This window comes from Monodelphis domestica, chromosome 4, assembly GCF_027887165.1.
Source record: "Monodelphis domestica isolate mMonDom1 chromosome 4, mMonDom1.pri, whole genome shotgun sequence".
NCBI lineage: Eukaryota > Metazoa > Chordata > Mammalia > Didelphimorphia > Didelphidae > Monodelphis > Monodelphis domestica.
In genome coordinates, this window is record NC_077230.1 from 207,802,536 (window position 1) to 207,815,234 (window position 12,699).

At 37.8% G+C, this 12,699-nt stretch overlaps 1 protein-coding gene across 3 annotated transcripts in view; it reads right to left on the reverse strand.

Moving 5' to 3' along the window:
* Positions 1-704: 704 nt before the first annotated feature.
* The window catches only part of HIBCH (3-hydroxyisobutyryl-CoA hydrolase), a 123,632-nt gene continuing 111,637 nt past the window's right edge, over positions 705-12,699 (reverse strand). For all 3 annotated transcript variants that reach the window (XM_056794126.1, XM_007494508.3, XM_007494507.3), the window contains 3 exons: positions 11,200-11,319; positions 9,929-9,962; positions 705-1,025 (listed from right to left, as the gene is read on the reverse strand). In XM_056794126.1, coding sequence (XP_056650104.1) covers positions 910-1,025; positions 9,929-9,962; positions 11,200-11,319 — 270 coding nt within the window. In that variant the 3' untranslated portion in view covers positions 705-909. The remainder of the gene's footprint in view (positions 1,026-9,928; positions 9,963-11,199; positions 11,320-12,699) is intronic.

Consider the following 12,699-nt stretch of genomic DNA (forward strand, 5'->3'; position numbering starts at 1 on the left):
GGAAGTCTAAAATAGAATGATGGAGAAAGAATGAGAGAGACGCTGGGGAGGTAGGATCCATAAGACCAGGCAAATGATTAGATATGAATGTTGGACAAAAAAGAATCAAGGAGGATGCTGGGGTTGAGGCCCTGAGAGGAAAGGCGATGGTACCCTCAATAAAATAAGGAAATTAGGGAGATGGATGGGTTTGAAATGCCAACATGATACCTTTAGAAGTGTCCAACAGATAGTCTGGGAAGAGAGACTGGAACTCAGGAAAAGTAAAGGGTTGTGAACAGAGACCTTGGAGGCCTCAGTGTAGAAATGATTATTGACCCATAGGAGCTGACTGAGGTACAGAAGGAAAGAAAAGGAGGCCCAGGCCAGAGGCTGGATGCAGAACTGTACATAGAAGGGAGGATGTTAATGATGATCTAGTAAAAAACAGGACTGGCCAGAGGGACACAAGGACAATTAAGAGGGAGAAGGGTCACAAGAACCCAGAGGAGAGAAAGAGTCCAGGAAAACAGTTTCAAAAGTGCCACTGCTGCTGAGAGGCCAGGGATCACCAAGAGTATCATATATATGATCATGTTAAAAGTTTTATCCATTAAATAATTTTAATTGAAAGCATGACATGAAACATTTTAGATGCAATAATAATTTTACCCTTACTTGAAGCAAAAAGAGCAATCCTGGAGAATACTCAAAATATCATCACCTTTTTTTTTTTCCGAAGAATCTTTATTCAGTATGGTCTATATGTAATGCTATACAAGATAATAAATGAATAGATTATCATATAATCATAGGGGGAAAAGGACTGCCATATCAAATTAAGCTGATTTTCTAGTCCCAAAGAGTCTACCTTCCATTTTTCTTACTTATCTGTTCATAAGAAACTCTGAGAAAGGTCAGTCATTGCAGTTAAAATTTGAGATCATTGCTTCCCAATGACTTAAAGCATTCATTCACAAATTCATCAGTTACTTCTTCTAATTTAGCAGGTTTCCACTTGGGGTTCTGGTCCTTGTCAACCAAAACTGGGGAGAAAAAAAAAGGAAGATACAAGTAAATCTTTCCATATCCATGCCAGATTTTAATTACCAAAGATGCAGATACTATCCTTTTTAATAGTGCCCCTTTTCCTAAAAAGTTTACATTGTCTGTATTTATTTGTAATTTGTTTTCTAGTTTGAACTCTGAAAGGCCTTGTCACTCTAGATTTCTGAGCACTGGTGACAGGACATTTGGAGCACGTTTTCAGTCCTTCTAAGCCAAAGTTTTAAACCCATCTAAAGCCAAATGGAAATTGTGCACCTCCCAATAACTACTTAAGTCAATTGTACTGATATCAAAATTAACCTTTGAAAAGAACATACTGGGATTAATGAAGTTTTTGTTTTGTAGTTATACTTTAGATTTAAAAAGGTGAGAATCATTAGTTAACACTATTTAGAGACAGCATAGAACATTATCAGCATCACTTAAGAGATAGAAATATTAGTTGAGTATGACAAGTATATAATTTATTATCTACTAAATGTAGAGATTTATTTATATGTATACATATACATATATATGCTTAGAATATATATATATGCTTAGAATATATATATATATATATGTATATATATATATATTCTAAGCATCTTTGGACTTCATACCATGTTGCCTAAACTTTGGCCATTATTCCTTTATCCCTCTCAACCAGCACCTTGGTCTGTGACCCCAAGACACTGGGCCCTGAATGGTGATCTACTTTATTTCACCCAGAACCAGTTCTCCACACATATCCTTATCGCCAATTTCAAACCAGGCCACTCTGCATGGTCTGCATCCTGACCCAAACTAGTTTTCTAGTTCTCTCTTTCTCCATAGGATTACAAACTCCTTGAGGACAGAGGCTGTCTTACTTGTCTGGATCAGAACTCCCAAGCAATGGGTTCATTTCTCCTAACTCTTTGAAATCTGCTCATCTAAATAAAGCCTAGGGTGAACACTTGATTATTCTTTCCCTCTTTGGATAGCATGAGCATGCTTCCAAAGTTCTAGTCCTCTCACTTTACCAATTAGTTCCTTCCTTCATACAGCTGAATTAGGTCTAGAGTAGTAGCAGTTAGGTGCATCACTTCCTTTAATTTAAAAGAAATCAGACTGTCTGCAAAGCAAGTCATCAATTGTAGTATCTTAAGACATTCTAGAAAACCCAATATTTTTATGTCTCCTCTCCTCTGTAATCAGCTATCATTTCTGTAACATCCTCTACTTTCCAAAGTTCTACACCTGGAAGAAATGACAAAAACTCAGGAGCCCCTCATTGGATCCATTTCCTCCCTGGGATTTCACAGTCACCAGATAGTAAGAGACAACAGCCGTTCTAGGCACTCTGTAACAAGAAGCTACCAACCAACATCCCAATCTTTCTCCCGAGTCCAGCATTAGCTTTCCTCATGCCCAATCTATGAGGCAGGGGCTGTCCTTCATTCTAAGTCCGTCCATATGCACCCTCTAGGTGGAAAGCCTCCTGTCACAGACTGTCAGGGCTATGCTGCTACTTCTCTGTCCCTCTTTGCGCTGTCATGTGTTTATTCTCTCTACCCTCTTGCCCCCTATTTCATTTTCCTATGCCTCCTCAGAATTGTTTTCTTCTTGGCTTATTTCTTCTGACCCCAAGAACTCACAGGTTTGGAGAATATTTTAGGTGAAAGACCTCACTCAACCACAAGAGAACTGCCCTTTGGTAAATAATTTTTCCCAAGTTCCACACCTATAAAATGAGAGGTTCTCTATGTTCCTAGGGCCCTAAATTTACTCTAAGAATCTATGAATTTCATTTTGTAAAGCCCAGTTGAGATCCCTCATACTAAAGGAATAGGATTTTTGAAAAAGGATGAGGAACAATTTTAGGTCAAGGGACATCTAAGGGTGGATTCGGCAACTTTGGGAAGCTGGAAGTCAATAAGAGCATATATAGTACTAGGTTCTTGGGGAGCAATCCTAAGAGAATGGGAATATATATATATACACACACACACACATATACACACATATACTACATATACATACATGTGTATACATATGTGTATGTGTATTGTGTTAATACATATAGACACGTACATATATGCAGCTAAAAACCAAATATCTCCTACCTGATGAACCTTTTCCTCATGGCCTGGAATGCCCTCTCCCCTCCTCATTTCCAACTCCTTCCTGGCTTCCCTGGTTTTCTTTTTCTTTCTTTTTTTTTTTTTTTTTTAAATAAAAGCCTTTACCTTCTGTGTTGGAGTCAATACTGTGCATTGGTTCCAAGGCAGAAGTGTGGTAAGGGCCAGGCAATGGGGGTCAAGTGACTTGCCCAGGGTCACAGAGCTGGGAAGTGTCTGAGGCCAGATTTGAACCTAGCACCTCCCATCTCTAGGCCTGGCTCTCAATCCACTGAGCTACCCAGCTGCCCCCTTCCCTGGTTTTCTTTAAGAATTGACTGAAATCAGCCTTCTGCAAGATACTTTTTGCTCCTCCTCTGTCCTCCCGTCACTATGATTACTTCTAACTTACTGTGTATATGTCTTGTAGAATATGAGTTCCTTGAGGGTAGGAGCTATTGGTTTTGCCTTTCTTTGTATTGCTAACATTTATCTGGGTGCCTAGCACATAGCAAGTGCTTAAGACATTATTTTAGACTAACAGGCCAGTGTGTTTGCCACTTGTCTCTCTCTCTCCCCAACCTGAATCTCCTCTGTATCAGCCTCCCCAGAATTACAAAGTTCTGTTCCTTGACATTTATTCACCCTTGTACTCTTAAGATAAAGGCCCTGCTGGCTGTGTGGATCTCAGCTTTCCTACATGAGAAGTGAGAAAGTTGAATTCCATGGTTCCATACGGTCCCACTCATTTCTATTTTATGTCCTAAAGAATCTTTAGGTCTGTAATTCTATGAAATGTCAGCAGCCATTATGTGTTGCAACTCTGTCTAATTTGCTTTGGGACCTCGAGCAAGCCTTCTCTGAGACTCAATTTTCCCTCGCTCTAAGGGGTTGGGATGTTCTCCTGAAGGACCTGTCTAGCACTAACATGCTTTGTTCTAAACTCCCACAGGAAAAACAGAAGCTCAGTGCTGAACACTATTGTTTGGTAGAACTGGAAGTTCATAGAGAACAGAGACTGACTTTTATGTCCATATCCCTGGCACCTTATCACAGTTGCTGGCATACAGCAAGGTATGTCTCAATAAATGCTAACAGATTTACTTTGCAATTTTGCCTAGAGCCTTGTCAACTTCTGTCATTAAGAATCATTTTACCTCTTACTTCAATGACTGTTGAATCCAATGGCCCCAGTTTGCTGATGACCAGATCTACGCTATACTATAAAATGAGCGAAGCACTAGTTCTGAAATGCTAATAAAAGAAGAGTGAAATCTCCTAAAATAAAAAAAAGTTTGTTATTGGGAGTATTAGAGCCAGAATTTGCTTCCAGGGCATTGCTAAGTCATATTTTATGTACACGATGAAGTTCATTATTTTTAAAGAAAAGCTCATCAATTGTGTTAGAATATACAAGGGAAATGACAAAAGTCTGCTATCTCTGACAAAGAATGAACTGACATTGGATATATGACTAAGATCACCACCTTAAGTAATCAAGGGGTATGAGGAAATAATTTTCAAAGAAAAAAACACAAATTAGAAATAACCTTATGAAAAAAGTGTTCCAAATAAGTAATAACAAGTGAAAATGTACATTAAAATGCGAGGTTTCACTTTGCATTGTTTGTAATTCCCAAGCTGAATAGAATCACTCTGACTGAATACATTATATATTTATGTTATTCAATTTCACCAGGGCTATCACTGTGTGAAGGAAGATCTTTCATTCCTCACTCTCCCCACAGAAGCTATTGTCTCCCCTTTTAGACAAACTCCATTGCTCTTCTCTCAGCTAAGGATTTTGACTCTGAGAAAACTGAGGCCTCTTATCCCATTCTCTTCATCTCAAAAACATTTGACGTCTTCCCCTACTCTCTCTGCCTTTCCCTCAGTTGCCAAGGCCAATGCCCCATGACCTCATCCAAGGCATCTCATTTCATCCATGATCCCATTTCCCCCTACTTTCTTTTGTAAACGACAGCTTCAAACATCCCATCTCTCTCAAATTTTCTATCTTTCCCTATCTGTCTTCAACTATGCCCAAGTCTCCCCCATCTTTATAAAAACCTTCACTTGGCCCTACCATCCTCTCAAATTGTTATTTCTCTCCTTTCTTTTTCTGTTATACTCCTTTAAAAAAACAAACAAATAACAATACTAAAAAACAACCTTTCTACACTCCCTGCTTCTACTTTCTCTCCTTTCACCCTCTTCTATATCCAGCTTCCCATCTTATAATTCAACTTAATCTGCTCTCTCCAATGTTACCAGTAATATCATAATTGCCCAATCTGGTCCTTTCTCAGTTCTCAGTACTCTTGATTTATATGCTGTATCTGACACTTGCCCAAACTCTTCTGAATATTCTCTTCTCTCTGTATTTCTATGGCACCCAACTCCTATTCAATTATTCACTCCATCTCTTTTCTTGCCTCATCATTCTTATCATAAAACCCTTTAATTGAGTATTCTCCAAGGCTCTTTCCTCCTCTCTGTCTCTGTCTCTGTCTCTCTCTCTCTGCCTCTGTCTCTATCTCTCTGTCTCTCTCACATCACTTTGTCAGTTCCCAAGGGCTTAATGATCAACTTTATGCAGATGACTCATATCTCTCCTTATGTTCACTCCCAGGCTCTCCCTTGAGCTTCAGTCCCACATCACCAATTGCCTACTAGACGTTTCAAATTGGATATCCTAGATATCTCAAAACCGATTTTAGTCTCTTTCTCCCCAAATCTTTTCCTCTTCCAGACTTTCCTATTTCTATCCAAGGCTTCACCATCTCTTCCAATCTCCCAGGATAATTTAATTTTTTTGAACTCTTTGCCCCCCCCCCATTCTATTACAAAAACTGGCTGTCTTGGGAATAGGGGAGAAGAGATATATGGAAATGGAAGCAAGATTAAAAAAAAAAGAAAAGAAGAATAATGTACATAATGACAATGAACTAAATTGAAATGATACTGAGAGGGACTAAGAAGCTGGTGTCTTCAGGTCAAACACAATAACCAATAAAAATTCCAAAAGACAGACAAAATGTACCTTCTTCCTCTAGGTAACAGAGAGTTTACTACCATAGTAGATTGTGGCTTCTGCTATCATTGTCACAATCTATGTTTTGCTTAATCATTTTTCTTTGTTACAAGGGAAGTTTCTATTAGAGGAGGGGACTTTAAAAAAGAGATTATTTATTGTAGTAGAACCTGAACAAGAAAGAATGAATTTCATAAGTAATTAGGGCTTTTAAAAGAACTCTTTCCTGATTTCCCTTTCTTCACTGATTTTCTTTAACTTATCTTATATGTATCTTGTCTACATATAGCCATTTTCATGTCATCTTACCTTTAATGCATTAGACTATGCATTCATTGTGTAGGAATTATCTTTTGACCTTTTGTGTTAACTCAGCATCTGGCACATCTCAGAGATGAAATAAGGCAAAAATGTTGATTTAAAAAGAATCCTTACAAAAAAAATGTAAAATGTGTTACCCAAGTCCATTCTAAATATGGAATGAAAAGGGTAAGCACAAATTTCAGGTGAGTGCTTATTACCTTTAAAATAAGTGAGAACAATAATTTCCATTTTGAGAAGATCTCTTAGAATTTAGATTGAGGAGCTTCCTTTAGATCAGCCCCTTTTCACCATAAATTTCAGAAGCTTGAAAGCTGGGCTAAACTAAAACCAGAGTTTTCATCAGTTCATGAAAATGTGCAGGGAGAAGAATGTTAAAGTACAATATATTATAAAAATACTTTGTACTTTCAGAAATGCAATTGCCACTCTCAAGTGTCATTAATAAATTACATCCTGCCTGCCTTTTGCATAATCAAATGGAGTGAATTCCTTCCTTAAAAAGTGGACCCTCTACCTCACTCTGATTTCTAGGCGTCTCTTGACAATTGGTCTGCGTCTTTACCAGTTCTCCTATTTCACTGCAGTCACTACTCAGTGTAGCTACACAATATCCCCTCAAGGGACTGTAGGATTGAGGCAGCTCTTATCTCTGCTAGGAGAAGCAGGAGAATAGGAGGCAGGAATTAATGTTGTGAGGAATTTTAACAATACTGAAAAATGCAAATGTCGCAAATCATGATACAGAGTGAAATAAGCAGAACCAGGAAAACACTGTACACAGTAACAACAATATTGTGGAATGATTAACTGCAAAAGACTTGGCTAATGTCAGCAATACAATGACCCAGGACAATTCTGAGGGACTAAAGACAAAGAATGCTATGCATCTCCAGAGAAAGAACTGTTGGAGTCAGATGCAGATGAAAGCATGTGATTTTTAGCTTCCTTATCTGTATTTATGTTTTAGGCTTTAGGTTTTATAAGATTATACAAAAATGAATATGAAAACAAGTTTGATATGATAATAATAACCCAGATTGAACTGCATGCCAGCTCTGGGGGGAAGGGGGAGTTGGAGGGAAGAAGGGAGGGAGATAAATTTGGATCAGATAACTTCAAAAAACTTATGCAGAAATTTGTTATTACATGTAGTTGGTAAAAAAAAAATTTTTTTAAGTTGCAGTTCAAAACTGTTCCCTTATGGGTCTCATGACAAAACTAAATATATGACATGTATTACACATACATACATGCATATACATATACATTTGTATATGTCATATGTGTGTAAACTCCCCCTAACCCTAAGTGAGCACACAAAGGGAATTCCCTACTAGGGAATAAAAGGTAAGAAAGATAGAAAGAAGGAATAAAGGTAAAATAGGACAATCTCGAAATATCCCCATTTCTACTTGAAAATTTCTTCCCCTGTGAGAATACTGAATAATCCCATTATTTCCCCAAATTAATGCTGAATTTAAATCATTATAACTCATACAATAAGTAACACAATGAACTGATTTTTATTTTTTCCAAAGTATAAAGGCACGAGGGCAGAATTCACCTGATTTTTGCCATCACCTTTCTTTAGCTTCAAGAGCAGCACCAATATTCCCTGAGATTAATCCCCTACCTATTGACAATTTAGCTTTTGGAGAGCATCCCATAAGATGGCTGTCAGCTCAGATTCCATTATGAAAGCAGTCCTGGCTCACCGGTTCTGCTGACATCACCTGCTTTTATTTTCTTCTGTAGCCAGGCACAGGAGGGTTACTCTAGACAGCATTGCCAGAACTGTGCCTTTGTTTTATGAAGTTGTATTTAAGAAGGAGCTTCTGTGGAATATAAATGGGTCAGAATGTTCCACTTAGTACAGCTGAGGAGGTAAATGAACTCTCATATAACCATGACAAAGTTCTATTAAAGAAGTAAGAAATACAGCCGTAACCTGCACCATTAGCACTTGGGGCAACCGGCACCAAACTGATCAAGCAGAATGATAGGTGTCCTCAAACTGACTTGGTAGCTTAAAAGTGACTGAGATCTAGCAATTACTCTAGTGGCTCAGAATCACAGAGCTGGGAGAGGCCTCGGAAAGTCTAATCTGTCTCTAAGGTTTGGGATCCTATGGCCTTTCTAACTCTAACAGAGACACAAAGAGATTTAGCGAGGCTTCTTCCCTTATGGGAGGGAAAAGAACAATGAGGTGATTACTCTCACTCAGGGGAAGTATGTAGGCGAGAGGAAAAGCAGGAGGGAAAGAGAAAAGGGACATGGTGGATGGGGATTTCCTTAGGAGACCGAGGGAGAAGGGAGGGGATAAAAAGGCTCCAGGCTGATGCCTTATGCTGTCTGAAACTGGCCACTGCTGAGTCAGCATCAGCTTGAGGCCTCCACTCATTCAAGTCTTTTCTGCTGAAGGACGTGCATGCTAAACTTTTGGACCCTCTAAATTTCCCACACTGAGACAAACTCCCAGTAGCCCAGGGCTGGTTCCAGCTCTGCCTTTAAAGTCCTTAAACATGGCCTGCAGATTGCCTGGGTTTTCAAACTTATGTCCTAGAGCAATGAATGCTGGTGGGTCTTACATGAAGGTGTACTTGTCACCTGAAACCTGTCCTAGCCTACTGAAGACAGTCTGCTAGTGACTGCCATTTAGCAGAATATTTGGCCAGAGAAATTTATGAAGACTCTTTACTAATGTATCAAGAGGCAGGGGTTCGAGGCACAGAGGCAATTTCTACACTAGTGAGATCATGGCTCTTTCAAAGTCTCAAAGTAGAAGCATCCAACCAGAATGATGATTTTACTTGGTTTCAAGGTATGGAGTAGATGTTTGAGATAATAAAAGCTGTAAGACTACTTTTCTGTGTAACCCATTTGTTATTTGAGCAGATACTTTATTTTCTCCTTTTTTCTTTTAAAAGAAATGAGCATTTTTATTTATGCTTTGAAGTGAATCATAAATGGAACTAGACTTTTGAGAGGGGGTAGCTGCTGAGGCCAGCCTATGCAGTGCATCTGTTTATCTAGTCCTACATTTTAACTTAATGCTCTAAGTCAGAAAAATGAGAAAACTCTAAAGCAGTAGTGAATCTCTGTTTACAATTTACATGGCAAAGCCTGGTGATTAGGAATTTAGATTCTTTAAATTCCTCTCAGGTCAATACAAGTATTTCCAGATCTGGGCTTTATTATCTAAGTTATAGATTACAAAGTTATTAATTAATGAGTTTATTTATGAAATAATTGGCCTTATAAGACAGATATTATTACATGTCCCTATATTCTAGAATGGGTAGTAGCGATGAAGTATTTTGCTAGCCTGAAAAAAAATGATCACTGACAAACTGTCATCTCTGACCACAGCACACGTTTCCAGCCTAACCCCAATCATGGGCACATATAATCACCAAGAAGAGAACAAGAATCGTTTCCTTACTTGCTCGAACGCCTTCATAAAAGTCATGGCCTCTCTGAAAGTTAAAGAAATAGAAATTAACTTGGGTAATATCATGGATGTTTGAAAATCAAAATTTTCACGACAGTTCACATAATCTTGTTTCTGACTAAATGAGAGACAAAAGTATCTCTTTTAGCTAGTAACTGGGCTATATTGTAAGCAGAGAAGAGGAAAACATACTGGTTATTTTTTATTGTCAATTAAATTATTCTTAACCCCCTTTTTGGTTCTAATTGTTATTGTTTGTTGGGGAGAGGGGCTTTTTTGCATATTAAACATCTGTGCCACAAAGGAAGATCTGTGGTTGGGGAGGGGGATTTCTTCACTCTTTGGCTGTTGTCTGCTAAGCAGAGAACTGAACTCTGGTAGATGGCTGTAGGTGGGGCACAGACACTATCCCTGCTGCAGAGCCTCTGATGCCTTTCCTTGTTCCGTTCCTCTTTTCCAAGCCCACATATCTTATTTGCACTCCTGTGCAGTTGTTTTGCTTAGTCCTTTAATTTGTCCTTTGGTAACAGTCACAGATCTTCAAAAGTAGCTTATTCACTCTTCTTATAGCAAAAAGCTCATTTAATGGGCACCAGGAACAACCCAGAAACAGAGCCAGGATCTGCCTGTCAGGATCTTACACTGGGGGAAAGCATGTGGCAATGAGATCCTTAAATATGCAAATGTGAGTCTTCTTTTAAAAAAATAAATAGACCAAAGAGCATAGCATGTATGATTGTGGTATCTATTTTAAAAATATACTCAGAATAGCATCTTTTAAAATCCTTACCTTCTGTCTTACTATATTATTACTATATTATCATATTATATATTATTGCTATATATATATATAATATATATATATATATATACATATACATATATACTGTACATACAGAAGAGTGATTAGGACTTGCCCAGGGTCACACATCTTGGAAGTATCTGAGGCCAGATGTGAACCCAGGGCCTCCTGCCTGTAGGCCTAGCTCTCAATCCACTGAGCTACCTCGCTGTCCCCAGAATAGCATTTTTCAATAATAAAAAATGTGCTATTAAACTTTTTGTTCCCAATAATAGATTTGCTATGGCATGAGCACACAATCGCTTCATATAAAATCATGAATTGTGGCAACACTGAGCAGCACCCCTTGTAACCAAAGCCAGCCAGTGTATGTGCTGGCACAGACTAGGCACTTAATAAATGTTTATTGACTACTGACCATGTTGTGCTTCCAAGTTCCCAGGCATAAAGAAATTCTTACCAAGCATGCTTGACTCAGCCTATATTCCATAATTAACACTTCCGTTAAGTTCTTTGAAGACCCCTCTATCAACTGTCTTAATGAGATCTTTAAGGAGGCTGGAGACATTTTTTTCATTATCTGTTGAGACAAAGGGTTAATCACATATTTATCATCTCTTTACCACCTATATAAACCAATATAATCTTTATCTGCACATATCCTTTACTTGCAGCAACAATGCTTACTGGATGGAGTCAGGAAGACCTGAGTTCAAATTCTACCGAGATTTTTTTTTTTTTGCAAGACTCTAGGTAAGTCTCTCAATTCCTCTCAGCTTTAATTTCTTCATCTGTTCAATGGATATAATAATAGCACCATATCACACAGTAAACTGAAATAACATGAAATGTGTTTTACAAATTTTAAAGCATTATGTAAATACTAGCTAGGTCCTTATATACTCAATACGATGAAAATTAGACATGAAGACATTATTCTAATACTTCAATTTTCTTGCATGTGTGAAGTCATGTCTTATAGCCTCAGTTTTCTCATTTCTCTTCACAGGGTCAAGTGAGGCTCAAGTATTACTATTGTTATTATTAAAAAAACTCTAAGTGGAGTTCTAATAAATTTTGTATTTATGTAAATTATCTTTTGATTTGTAGCTGTAGTGTGCATATTATGTATGTATGCACATACACATACATGCACAAACATGAACTCTACAGGGTCATTTTTAGCTTATTGAGTTGAGGGAATTTCTCACTAAGTTCATAAATGATGAAAAAGGCTTTCCACCATTACAGAAGGAACTGATAGAGACTAAATGCAGACTGAAGCATGCCATTTTTCACTTTATTTCCTCCATAAATTTTCTAGTGTGATACGTGTTTTCTTTTACAACATGATGAACATGGAAATATGTATTATATGATAATACATGTGCAACTTATATCATATTGCCTGCTGTCTTTAAGATGGAGAAGGGGTAGGAAAAAGAGAGAAAACATGGATGGCAAAAGGTCAGAAAACAATAATTGAAAATTAGAGCAACAGTCCTTTATGTACCAAAGGTTCAGAGATGAACTGAAAGAGGCCTTAAGAGGATATCTAGTCTAACCTCTTCATTTTAGAGATGAGAAAACTGAAACCATCAAGAAGTTAAGTGACTTGTCCTAACTATGAGAGATAATAAAATAAAAGCAGTGAACATAAAGTATTTTAAGTTTTATAAGGCACTTTACTTATATTATGCATTTGACTCTCCCAGAAATCCTGTGATGTGGATGTTGTTAATATCTCACATTTTACAAATGAGCAGACTAAAGCAGAGAAAAATTAAGTCTTCTGCCCAGGGTCACAGAACTAGGAAGTGAAGTTGGACTTGAAATTGGGTCTTCTTAACTCACTATCCAATACGCTATTGACACCAACAAAGTATTAAGATTTGAAGCATGCAAAGTAGTGAAAAGCCTGGACCAGTCAGTCACTAGTGCTCAAGATCATTCTCATTGA